Below are 13,289 nucleotides of genomic sequence, written 5' to 3'. Positions count from 1 at the left end.
CATGTAATATAATAACATTTCTTATGCCAGTGTCGAAACCACCCAACATTTATCATTTTTTTGCGACACTAAAGATTGGCAATGAAAAGTAATGATGCGAGTTCTGAAGCATTATGAAGTCACTTTTTAGAACCCATTGTCTGGTGCTATTACGGTCATTTCAGCAGACACGATCCTAACATAAGAGATGACACATACACTTACTTAGTGGTCTCGGGTTGAAAGGGTTCCTGATTCTGGAGTAAAACTACAAAGTGTGTCTGAGCTTACTCATTGGAAACACGTCTGGGGTGCGTTCAGTTCCATTCAACGTTTGCTACATTCCGTGACGGTTTGTATTGAACAACACACATTTCCCCCAGAAAACAACAAAAACTTGAGAACAGGAGAAACGGGAAACACGCTGGTAAGACCTGACAAAAAACACAACGAACTGGCAACAGACAAACAGAACACGCAGGTATAAATACACAGGGGATAATGGGGAATAATAGGAGACACCTAGTGGAGGGTGGAGACAAGCCGCTTGTCGTCGATACCTAGAGGTGGTCTTAAGAGGAGCGTACCGGGCTTCTTCTTCTTCCAGGTACGATGACAGCTGGGGATGAACATCTGGGCCGAGGGTATGCTGACTTCTTCCTCTTGCTCAGGGAAGAGCGGAGGCTGGTAACCCAAGGAACACTCGAAGGGCGAGAGACCAGTGGCCGAGCAGGGAAGGGTGTTTTGCCAAGCAGGGCAGGGTGTTGCGGACGTATTCCACCTTTAACCAAGACAACACGATAAAAGGCGAACGGAAGCAAACAGCAACACCAGGCCACTTCTTCAAAGGACTTCTGGGTGGTGCCATTCATACACAGACAAGGTGAGCCAATGAGTTGTCTCCAGGTCCTGATTGGCTAGCTCCGACTGGCCGTTTAGATTGGGGCGGAAACCCGGAGGACAGGCTGGCCGGTGACCCAATGAGGGTGCAGAACGCCTTCCAGAATCGGGACGAGAACTGAGGACCACGATCGGAGACCATGTCGACCGGAAGTCCATGGATCCGGAAAGACGTGCTGCACCATGAGCTGGTCCGTCTCCTTAGCTGAGGGTAACTTGGAAAGGGGAATGAAATGGGAGGCTTTGGAGAACCTATCCACCACCTGATGGAGGGAAGCCAGTGACAAAGTCCAGGGATATATGGGACCAGGGGCGGTGAGGAGGCCTGCCCCAGCTTGCCGCGGAGTCTTATTCTGCACACACACAGTGCAGAACGGCGATGAACATGGAGACATCAGGAACCATGCTGGGACACCAAAACCGTTGTCTGAGGAAAGTCAGGGTCCGTCAGGAGCCGGGATGGCAGGTAAGGTTAGAGGAATGAGCCCATTCCAGGAACAGGGACCGGGCAGAATCTGGGACAAACAAACGGTTAGCTGGGTCTGGCTGGGAACGCTGCGCCTTGCGGCCCAGGCTCTCGGTACCCCAGACGAGTGTAGCTGCCAGACAGGAGGTAGGGAGGATGGTCTCTGGATCAGACGGTGTAGCTGCCAGACAGGAGGTAGGGAGGATGGTCTCTGGATCAGACGGTGTAGCTGGCAGACAGGAGATAGGGAGGATGGTCTCTGGATCAGACGGTGTAGCTGCGGAGCTATACAAGCGAGAGAGGGCATCAGGCTTCACATTATTGGACCCAGGGTGGTGGGAAATGGTCAAATAAAAAAATTAGAATATAACAAGAGCCCAAAAAGCCTGCCTTGAGTTAAGGTGCTTGGCGGTGCGGAGATATTACAGGTTCTTATGGTCGGTCCACCCTAAGAATGGATGTTCTGCCCCTTCTAGCTAGTGTCTCCAATCTTCCAACGCCATCTTGACAGCAAGAAGTTCCCGATTTCTCACGTCGTAGTTCCTCTCAGCGGGATTAAGACGATGGGCAGGAAAGCGCAGGGATGCAGCTTTTAGTCCCGGGCAGAACGCTGGGACAGGACGGCAACCCTGTCCAGTGTCTGAGACGCCGATCTCTACCGCGAACTGATGGGACGGGTCTGGATAGATTCAGGTGGCGGCTGTAGTGAATCGAATGCTTGAGATTCGAAAATGCACGGTCAGCAGCTGGGGACCAGAACCTTGGGTGAGGTGAGTGCAGAGAGGGGGAAGCCAGGGTGCTGTAGCCCCGGAGGAAGCGGCAATAGAAATGAGCAAATCCCAGGAAACGTTGAAGCTGCACTCTGGATGTGGGTTCGGGACAATCCTCCACCGCTCTCACCCTGTTAGGATCCATCTGAATGTGCCCTGCAGCGATGACGTAACCCATAATATAGATAGTGGAGCAATAGAACTAACGTTTCACAGCTTTAACAAACAACTAGTTCTCCGGGAGACGCTGAAGGACTAGTCGGACGTGTTCATGAACCGAACGGGAAAATAAAATAACATTTTAGTTATAAAGCCCTTCTTACATCAGCCGATGTCACAAAGTGCTGTACAGAAACCCAGGCTAAAACCCCAAACAGCAAGCAATGCAGGTGTAGAAGCACGGTGGCTAGGAAAAACTAGAAAGGCCAAAACCTAGGAAGGAACCAGGCTCTCCGCCAGTCCTCTTCTGGCTGTGCCATTATAACAGAACATGGCCAAGATGTTCAAATGTTCATAGATGACCAGCAGGGTCAAATAATAATAATCACAGTGGTTGTCGAGGGTGCAACAGGTCAGCACCTCAGGAGTAAATGTCAGTTGTCTTTTCATAGCCAATCATTCAGAGTATCTCTACAGCTCCTGTTGTCTCTAGAGAGTTAAAAACAGCAGGTACGGACCACATCGTTGACCAGGGTCTGGAACACTGCGGGAGCGTTGATCAGTCCGAATGGCATAACCAGGTACTCATAGTGCCCGCTAGTCGGGTTAAAGGCTGTCAACCGTTCGTCTCCTTCCCGTATCTGAACCAGATGATAGGCGTTCCTAAAGGTCCAACTTCGAGAAAATGGTCGACCTCCTTGAGAGGCTTGAAAGCCTTATGAAATGATACAGCGTACACCTCCACTACTTTGATACGCATCCTGGGGATTAAGAAGTGAGTATAGGCCACTAAAATAACAGGAATATATGGCATATAACCGCATATACCCACTGGGACAAGTATACCAGGTCATTTCAGCCATGTGTAGTCATGGTCACGCCCTGGACCAGAGCGAAGTCACGTTGTACAAAATGTAGCGCAAGCATAAGTATACAGTGCCTTGCGAAAGTATTCGGCCCCCTTGAACTTTGCGACCTTTTGCCACATTTCAGGCTTCAAACATAAAGATATAAAACTATATTTTTTTTGTGAAGAATCAACAACAAGTGGGACACAATCATGAAGTGGAACGACATTTATTGAATATTTCAAACTTTTTTAACAAATCAAAAACTGAAAAATTGGGCGTGCAAAATTATTCAGCCCCCTTAAGTTAATACGTTGTAGCGCCACCTTTTGCTGCGATTACAGCTGTAAGTCGCTTGGGGTATGTCTCTATCAGTTTTGCACATTTGGCAACAATGCAAAACGTTATGTTTGGCGTAAAAGCAACACAGCTCATCACCCTGAACACCCCATCCCCACTGTCAAACATGGTGGTGGCAGCATCATGGTTTGGGCCTGCTTTCCTTCAGCAGGGACAGGGAAGATGGTTAAAATTGATGGGAAGATGGATGGAGCCAAATACAGGACCATTCTGGAAGAAAACCTGATGGAGTCTGCAAAAGACCTAAGACTGGGACGGAGATTTGTCTTCCAACAAGACAATGATCCAAAACATAAAGCAAAATCTACAATGGAATGGTTCAAAAATAAACATATCCAGGTGTTAGAATGGCCAAGTCAAAGTCCAGACCTGAATCCAATCGAGAATCTGTGGAAAGAACTGAAAACTGCTGTTCACAAATGCTCTCCATCCAACCTCACTGAGCTCGAGCTGTTTTGCAAGGAGGAATGGGAAAAAATGTCAGTCTCTCGATGTGCAAAACTGATAGAGACATACCCCAAGCGACTTACAGCTGTAATCGCAGCAAAAGGTGGCGCTACAAAGTATTAACTTAAGGGGGCTGAATAATTTTGCACGCCCAATTTTTCAGTTTTTGATTTGTTAAAAAAGTTTGAAATATCCAATAAATGTCGTTCCACTTCATGATTGTGTCCCACTTGTTGTTGATTCTTCACAAAAACATACAGTTTTATATCTTTATGTTTAAAGCCTGAAATGTGGCAAAAGGTCGCAAAGTTCAAGGTGGCCGAATACTTTCGCAAGGCACTGTATATTCTACTCAATATTGCCTGAATAAATGTCCAATCTTTTACTTCCTGTCTTTCATATGCAATAACAACAATCTAACGTCTTTTAGAGAAGTCTCACACCATCTAGTGGTTCTTTGTAAAAAAAAATCCCAGAGTGGCGTTAAAAACCATCTAACTGAAGGCATTTAGTTTATCCATCAAAACCACAGAGAAAAATACCATTAGCAAGTGTGTATATTAGCGTGACACGGATACATGACCTTGATAGTCATATGGTATGTACTAAACTGGTCTGACAGCTGCATTACAGGCAGAATGGTAGCAGTAATCAGACAATTACCAAAGCAGTGGCTTCGTTGGACAGGTGTGAATAACTACAGTATGAAATCAATTTAAAAAATATATATTTTTTATCATACACAATGTCAGATCCTTTTCTGTATATTCGATGACAGAAAGAATGTCCTGAAATAAAAACGAAATAATATAATCCTGTCTATTTGACATGTCAACACTAGATGTCGCGGGGCAGTTAAAAACAGAATTATAATCCGGATTAAAGCTCTGTGACTTTTCTAATGGAATTTCAACAGATGTTCAAATCTCACGCCGTACCTACCCACTGCTCATATTTATACCGGGAATCACAACATCATAGACAGATGCCAGTCGTTCACCAGAAATGGGATTTTATTATTGCATCCAATTCAACAGTATTCAAGAAATATATATATATTATTTTGTGTTTATCATTGGTCGTCATGGAAACATAAAACCAAATAAAATACATATTTATGAAATAAAACACACAGTAACACATTAACACGTCCATCTTAAAGGTACAATCTGGGATCAGGAAGGGAATCGTCTACGTTGGAATATAATATAATGAATTCCAGATTGTAGCTTTACTAACTAGGCTGAGAGCTGATCTGATATTCATTCCAAATCTACAGCCTCTGTTGTAGTGGAGAGGGGTAGGACGGGGGGAGAGGAGTGGAGAGGGGTAGGATAGAGGAGAGGAGTGGAGAGGGGTAGGACGGAGGAGAGGAGTAGAGAGGGGTAGGACGGAGGAGAGGAGTAGAGAGGGGTAGGATAGAGGATTGGAGTGGAGAGGGGTAGGACGGAGGAGAGGAGTAGAGAGGGGTAGGATAGAGGATTGGAGTGGAGAGGGGTAGGACGGAGGAGAGGAGTAGAGAGGGGTAGGATAGAGGAGAGGAGTGAAGAGGGGTAGGACGGAGGAGAGGAGTAGAGAGGGGTAGGATAGAGGAGAGGAGTGGAGAGGGGTAGGACGGAGGAGAGGAGTGGAGAGGGGTAGGACGGAGGAGAGGAGTGGAGAGTGTTAGGGCGGACGAGAGGAGAGGAGTGGAAAGGGGTAGGATAGAGAAGTGGAGAGGGGTAGGAGCAGAGGAGTGGAGAGGGGTAGGACAGAGAGGAGTGGAGTGGGGTAGGACGGAGTAGAGGAGTGGAGAGGGGTAGGACAGAGGAGAGGAGAGGCCTGGAGAGGGGTAGGACGGAGGAGAGGTGTGGAGAGGAGTAGGACAGAGGAGAGGTGTGGAGAGGGGTAGGACGGAGGAGAGGAGAGGAGTGGCGAGGGGTAGGACGGAGGAGAGGAGTGGAGAGGGGTAGGACAGAGGAGAGGAGTGGAGAGGGGTAGGACAGAGGAGAGGAGTGGAGAGGGGTAGGACAGAGGAGAGGAGTGGAGAGGGGTAGGATGGTGGAGAGGGGTAGGACAGAGGAGAGGAGTGGAGAGGGGTAGGACGGAGGAGAGGAATGTGAGGAATAGTAATGGAAGTAGCAGGCCCAGTGACTGAGGAGTGACTGAGTAGTGACTGATGTGATTTATATCCTGCCTATAGGGTCAGACAGAGAGTCACTACAGGACTGTGTGTGTACACCTGCCCTCACCTGCCAGCTCAGGCTCCCAGGGACCCCCAGTAACCAGGCAACTGAGGCGTTTGGATTGGATTCTCAAGGGCATGACCTTGCGATCAGTTTAATATTTGCCCAAGTCAGAGATCAGATAACAGGGTCAGAGGTCAGATAAATAAAATAGTCAAACATAAACACGTTATTATATACACAAATAGCAGGATATACAGATATGGAGATACTGGGTGAAATCTAGAGGCCTTTGGTTTGTTGACCTTTTCAGAATAAAAGTAACCTTTTCAGAATAAGAGTTAGTCATTGATCAATCATGATCAATTCAATTCCTATGTCTGTGGACAACGTGATTTAGAGAACGTCGTCAAGGCGACCAGAACAATAATTTCTATAACTGGACAAGGGGATAGTAAACCTTGTATAAGATAATAATAATGACTAGATAATCTTAAATCATAAAACAACGAAAAACAAAAGGAAAATATACAGAAAAATGACACCCAGGAGTTTATTATCTTTGTTCTCAAAGTAACAACTTCTGACCCTTTTGATTTGGTGCAATATAAACATCATCGTTGTCTCTCAGACATTAAACTGTTCAGTGGTGACACCATTCACAGACCTTGGGCTCTATTCAATCCGTTATTTTTTTTATTCATTTTAAATTCAGCGTTACAGCTGTGATTGAATTTTAGAGGCCATGTTCCCGAATTAGCTGAGACTGCATTCAAGGTAAACGCTGCATATATCGGCGCAATCTGAAAATGAACATTACATTTCTACCAGCGAAACAGACTCAATAGAGCCCCTTGTGTATCCAAACCTGAGTCTTGTTCATTAGGCCACACAATGGAACATTAAAAAAAACTAAAACATTTTTGCAACAGAAAACAAAAATGAGCCTTTCTTATTGGACAAGTCCAGATAGTCCCTCCCTGTTTCAGTCTGTTCTCTTCTGTTTGGTGCCTGATGAACACACCTCTGTCTCCTGTTTAACTCGTGTTTAAGTCGAGCGAACGTCTCTGTTGCCCATCTGTCCACTGTTGTTATGGACAAAGAGACTGTTCCTCTGACTGTACTGTCTGTATAGCCACACAAACACAAAGATTACTGTGTCGAGTCCAACCAGTCCACACACAGACCTCACATGTACCTCTGTAAAACCTCTGTATCTTTATCGTCCCATAGGGGAAACAAGGTCATCATTCAGTAGGAAACAAGGTCATCATTCAGTAGGAAACAAGGTCATCATTCAGTGGGAAACAAGGTCATCATTCAGTGGGAAACAAGGTCATCATTCAGTAGGAAACAAGGTCACCATTCAGTAGGAAACAAGGTCATCATTCAGTAGGAAACAAGGTCATCATTCAGTGGGAAACAAGGTCATCATTCAGTAGGAAACAAGGTCATCATTCAGTAGGAAACAAGGTCACCATTCAGTGGCTGATGTTCAGACTACAATGGCAGAAGTTGTTCAATTGTGTGCGTGTGTGTGTGTGTGTGTGTGTGTGTGTGTGTGTGTGTGTGTGTGTGTGTGTGTGTGTGTGTGTGTGTGTGTGTGTGTGTGTGTGTGTGTGTGTGTAGTGTAGTGTAGTGTAGTGTAGTGTAGTGTTGGCAGAGGAGTTACCTTTCAGGAAATATGACAGACAGACAATGGCCAAAGCTGAATTACTTATTTTCTAAATGCAACTTTTTTCCTCACTGTATTCTCAAGTATTACTGTATTCTCACTAGGCTTAGTGTATTCTGACAATGATTACTGTATTCTCACAATGCTTACTGTATTTCTTTCATCCAAACCCCAATGATTAATTTCCAAACGGTTTACTTTAAAATCCACAGTCACTTGTCAAAAACATATATTCATGTCTTTTGATGAGATATTATTATGTTTAGATATCTAGTTAAAAATGTATACAGAATGTAGACATATATTCTTAGAACACATACACAAGGATCCATCCAATATGGCTGAAACAAGATATTGGTAGACATACCATCTACATTTTTTTCAGTTAATTTCTGAAATTGACCAAAGTGCAGTTCAGTCATAGTCCTCTACTTTGGGTGGCCTCACGTTCTCCACACTTCCACAACAGGAAGTGAAAAAGGGAACCACAATACACTGAGAAAATATCATATTATTCAAAAAGGTCAATATGTTTTGTTGTTATAATCTCTATAAGGGTCAAAGGTTAGATAAATATGCATGTTTAACAAATACTTTAACACAACAATAATTACAACGTGAGGATATAGGCTAGAATATATATTTTATGTGATCGGAAATTGGTCAATATATTTTCTCGCGGTTTAATATTATCCAGCAATCCACATTGGTACAGTACCTCCACATTCAACATAGTACAGTAGCAGTTTGTTAGTACAGTAGCATTGTACTGTAGAAAAATACTTAACCCAGTGGGCAAAGATGGCTGAAATGACATCATTACCAATTGTTTACAACCAGAACTGGTTTCGCCCGCTGGGAACTCACTCTGTTCATTCACTCTGCATAAACAGAGGGACGGCAGGGTAGCCTAGTGGTTAGAGCGTTGGACTAGTAACCGGAAGGTTGCGAGTTCAAACCCCCGAGCTGACAAGGTACAAATCTGTCGTTCTGCCCCTGAACAGGCAGTTAACCCACTGTTCCCAGGCCGTCATTGAAAATAAGAATTTGTTCTTAACTGACTTGCCTGGTTAAATAAAGGTAAAATAAAAAAAAAATAAAAAAAAATACATCTTTCTCCTAAGTCTTTTTCCTGCTATATAGATATGTATATATATATATATATCCTTCACAACTGCCTTAAATGATACAAAATCTACACTAGCAATTAAAAACACAATGCCAATAAGGAAGACAATTTCCCCATAGTTCAAGCATCGCAGGAGGGTGTTTTTAAACCTCACAAGTTGGAAGGGAGATTGGAGACTGTGTACTCTGCCCCGGATGTAACAGGACGACTGCGGTTGGGATGCGAAGAGTTCGGTGCTTCTTGGCTCACGGCAGTTGGAGGTTCCGATCCCATGGGAGTGTAGTGACTCAGAGGAGTGGCGTGCCCTGGGGTGGGGCTGTACCATTTATTACTGCTGCCATCCACCATGGGAAGGGAGGAACCAAGTTCCCCCCCTGAAGATATGGAGAGAGGCGGTATGGAGAGAGCCCCTTCCTGGGGTAGATAGGTGTGTGAGCCCGAGGTGGAAACAGTGGAGATAGTCCTGACATCCTGCGTGAAGAGATCCACCAGAGACTCTGCCCTCTGCCCTCTCCCATCTACCTGGGGAGGGCATGATGTCTGTGGGGTGAGGGAGCTGTGAGAGCCATTGGCGCTGGAGGGTTGGCTGTGGAGCTGGCTGTGGAGCTGGCTGTGGAGCTGAAGCACCGTCCTGCCTGTCAGCGGGCTCTGGATGGTGGGGCTGTGTGTTACCGGTGGGGTACAGGCCGGGGAGCCATCCCCTGACCCGTACTGGGCCAGCGAGGCCAGGGCAAAGTGGGAAGAATGAGCAGAGTGCTCTGGGAGAACCTGTGGGAGGAGACTGGGGTGGAGGCCGCAGTGGAGGCCTGCCAGACTGTGATGCACCAGGGAGGATGGGACTCCAACACCTCCAACGCCTCCAACACCTACAACGCCTCCAACACCTCCAACACCTCCAACGCCTCCAACGCCTCCAACACCTACAACGCCTCCAACACCTCCAACACCTCCAACGCCTCCAACACCTACAACGCCTCCAACACCTCCAACACCTCCAACGCCTCCAACACCTACAACGCCTCCAACACCTCCAACACCTCCAACGCCTCCAACACCTACAACGCCTCCAACACCTCCAACACCTCCAACGCCTCCAACACCTACAACGCCTCCAACACCTACAACGCCTCCAACACCTCCAACACCTCCAACGCTGGCCTGTTCTGGGATAGATATAGATAGAAACCCACTGGAGCTGTGGTGCTGGGTGGGGTTGCTAGGGCTTGTGGTCGTGTAGGGACAGTGGGGGAGGAGGAGGTGGCCTGCTCTCTCCTGATGACCAGGTCCCATCTTGACGTGCTGCTGCTGCTGAGCGCTGGTAGTGTGAGAGTTCTGTAGCTGGCTCAGGATGGGGCTGACAGGGCTACAGATGAGAGGGCTTAGGGTGGAACCAGAGGGGGCTGAGTGGGCTGGATATCTCGGCGTGCCCATGGTGGGCCTCCCTGATGCCTCCTGCTGGTGGGTCCCTGGTGGGCCGTATGGGTGGTGGTGCTGGAGCTGCGCCATGCAGGTGGAGGTGGAGGAGGAGGGTGGATACTCCCGGATGGAGGCCTGGCCCAGGGGGAAGGGAGAGGCTCTGCTGGGCTGAGCCTGGGAGTCGGTGGAGGTGATGGAGGAGGTGGGCTGGTACATGGAGGTCAGAGGTGACAGAGGATACATGGAGGAGGCTGCGGAGACTAAATGCTGCGCCCGGAGCGAGGATAATATCGGAGTGTCCACTCCAGAACGGAACATCACAGAACTATCCGGAGGCGTAGCCCCGGAGCCACTGGACACGCCCACAAACATGCCCCTCTGCAGACGGTGGCCTCTGGGATCCTTGAATGACTCGGAGACAGAGAGCGGACGGTGAAAGAGGATCGGAGGGAGCTGGGCGTGGAGATGGGAGTGGGAGAAGGCCAGAGCCAGTGAGGTGGTGGCTGCAGCGGTCTGGAGGGGGCCCTGGACCAAGGGAGCCCAGATGACCCCCGGGGTGGAGGTGGGAGATGGGGCGTCGGCATCCAGGGACAGGAGAGAGATGTTGCTCTGGATGGCCATGTCCCGGTCTTGTTGTACGATCCTCTGGATGATCGCGTTCTCCAGGAGGTTCACAGCTCCTGAGTTCTGGGTGACTTTGTGTTGGAGCACAGAGTTCCTCTTTCCTGTAGAGAAGAAAGTCAAAGAGAGAATGATTAGCATGTGTATCTGTTGCAGTCATCTTTGGGTGTGGCTGTCATATTTGATTCAACATTAGAGAGAACCAGAATTAGAGTGAACCAGAATGAGAGAGAACCAGAATTAGAGAGAACCAGAATTGGAGAGAAACAGAATTGGAGAGAACCAGAATTAGAGAGAACCAGAATTAGAGGGAACCAGAATGAGAGAGAACCAGAATGAGAGAGAACCAGAATTGGAGAGAAACAGAATTAGAGAGAACCAGAATTAGAGTAAACCAGAATTGGAGAGAAACAGAATTGGAGAACCAGAATTAGAGAGTACCAGAATTAGAGAGAACCAGAATTGGAGAGAAACAGAATTGGAGAGAACCAGAATTAGAGAGAAACAGAATGAGAGAGAAACAGAATGAGAGAGAAACAGAATGAGAGAGAAACAGAATGAGAGAGAAACAGAATGAGAGAGAAACAGAATTGTAGCGAAACAGAATTAGAGAGAAACAGAATGAGCGAGAACCAGAATTAGAGAGAAACAGAATTGTAGCGAAACAGAATGAGAGAGAAACAGAATGAGAGAGAAACAGAATGAGAGAGAAACAGAATGAGAGAGAAACAGAATTGTAGAGAAACATAATTGGAGAGAAACAGAATGAGAGAGAACGAGAATTAGAGAGAACGAGAATTAGAGAGAACCAGAATTAGAGAGAACGAGAATTAGAGAGAGGCCTTGGTTCTGCACACCATAGTAGGGCTTATCAAACCCTGCCTGTCATCCATTAAACCACAGCTAAATGAGGGCCTTTTTTACACAATGCTTTCACCTCAGGGCAACGAGATATCTCTCCCCTTCTGAAATTAAAACAGTCAAATGTGCTGACATAAGAGATCCCCATCGGCTTGCATGAATTTAATTCTCACACTTTCTTTTGACATATTCAGCCAGTTAAAATCCTTCCAGGTTATAATTAAAATGCATTAAGAACAGTACAGAGATAACCTATAGTGCAGTAGAGCTGCTCTAGGACCGGCACAGTGAGTGGCACAGTGACGGGCACAGTGACTGGCACAGTGACTGGCACAGTGACGGGCACAGTGAGTGGCACAGTGAGTGGCACAGTGACCGGCACAGTCACACTTTGGTAGAACAGCAATATGCCTAATTTTTACAAATTGTGTTAGGTTGTTAAGAGGTTGTTGAGAGGTTCTTGAGAGGAATATCATACTACTGCAGCTACGAAGGCTTTGGGAAACCAATCCTAGGTTGATGGCCCTCTGTAAAGTTGTCACCTATGCGGTCCAGCCGGTCCAGAGCCACGGTCTCGAAGGCCCGTCTCATCATGGGGTACTCCTCCAGGACCTGGTTAAAGTTGTCCACAGACAGAGAGTACAGCCGGCAGTAGGTCTCAGCGCGAACACTGGCCGTTCTTCTGCCTCGAGTCAGCAGGCAGATCTCTGCACGGAAAAGAAGAATGATTCAGTCCTAGATGTCAACCGACCACTTGGCTTTTGTTTTGTCCGCACATGTAGCATGAAATATTAAACCTATTTCAGAGAATTATATTTTTTGAGGAGAGGAGGCACTGTCATGTCCTATTTCTATGTAAAACACATTATACAATATGAATATTTAATTTACAAAATAAACGGTTACAAAACGTCTGATATTCTCATTATGAAACAGAGCTGTTTGTGTTGGGTTCCATTTACTGTACTGTTACCCACCAGAGGACAGGGAGTCAGAATAAATGATCATATCATCAATATGAGTCGATAAAACACACAAAACAAGAGCAGTGTTTTCTGGATTAATTCAGCCGATGGAGGACTTAATGTTCTGACCTCGTCTGGTCCTTCTATCGTCAGATCAGCAAAATAAAAACAACCCAAGCTCCGTCTGTCTGTCTGTCTGTCTGTCTGTCTCCCTCCCTGTCTGTCTGTACGTGACCTCGTCTGGTCCTTCTATCGTCAAATCAGCAAAATAAAAACAATGTAGGAGTATTATCAAGGGAAGCTGTCTGTCTGTCTGTCTGTCTCCCTCCCTGTCTCCCTCCCTCCCTGTCTGTCTGTCTGTCTGTACGTGACCCTGTCTGTCTGTCTGTCTGTCTCCCTCCCTGTCTGTCTCCCTCCCTGTCTGTCTCCCTCCCTGTCTGTCTGTCTGTCTGTCTGTCTGTCTGTCTGTCTCCCTCCCTGTCTCCCTCCCTGTCTGTCTGTCTGTCTGTCTGTCTGTCTGTCTGTCTG

At 46.8% G+C, this 13,289-nt stretch overlaps 2 protein-coding genes across 2 annotated transcripts in view; both read right to left on the bottom strand.

The window, feature by feature from the left end:
• The window catches only part of LOC139376285 (uncharacterized), a 1,125,987-nt gene that overhangs the window by 879,588 nt on the left and 233,110 nt on the right, over positions 1 to 13,289 (bottom strand). The window lies entirely within an intron of this gene.
• LOC139376214 (potassium/sodium hyperpolarization-activated cyclic nucleotide-gated channel 3-like) overlaps positions 9,049 to 13,289 on the bottom strand; it is a 46,458-nt gene continuing 42,217 nt past the window's right edge. Inside the window, exons 7-9 of the mRNA XM_071118524.1 lie at positions 12,339 to 12,503; positions 10,044 to 11,039; positions 9,049 to 9,746 (exon numbers count right to left, since the gene is read on the bottom strand). Coding sequence (XP_070974625.1) covers positions 9,049 to 9,746; positions 10,044 to 11,039; positions 12,339 to 12,503 — 1,859 coding nt within the window. The remainder of the gene's footprint in view (positions 9,747 to 10,043; positions 11,040 to 12,338; positions 12,504 to 13,289) is intronic.

This window comes from Oncorhynchus clarkii, chromosome 2 (genome assembly GCF_045791955.1).
Source record: "Oncorhynchus clarkii lewisi isolate Uvic-CL-2024 chromosome 2, UVic_Ocla_1.0, whole genome shotgun sequence".
Classification (NCBI taxonomy): domain Eukaryota; kingdom Metazoa; phylum Chordata; class Actinopteri; order Salmoniformes; family Salmonidae; genus Oncorhynchus; species Oncorhynchus clarkii.
Note: the sequence above shows the minus strand (reverse complement) of the source record. Positions and strands in the feature narration are given on the sequence as shown.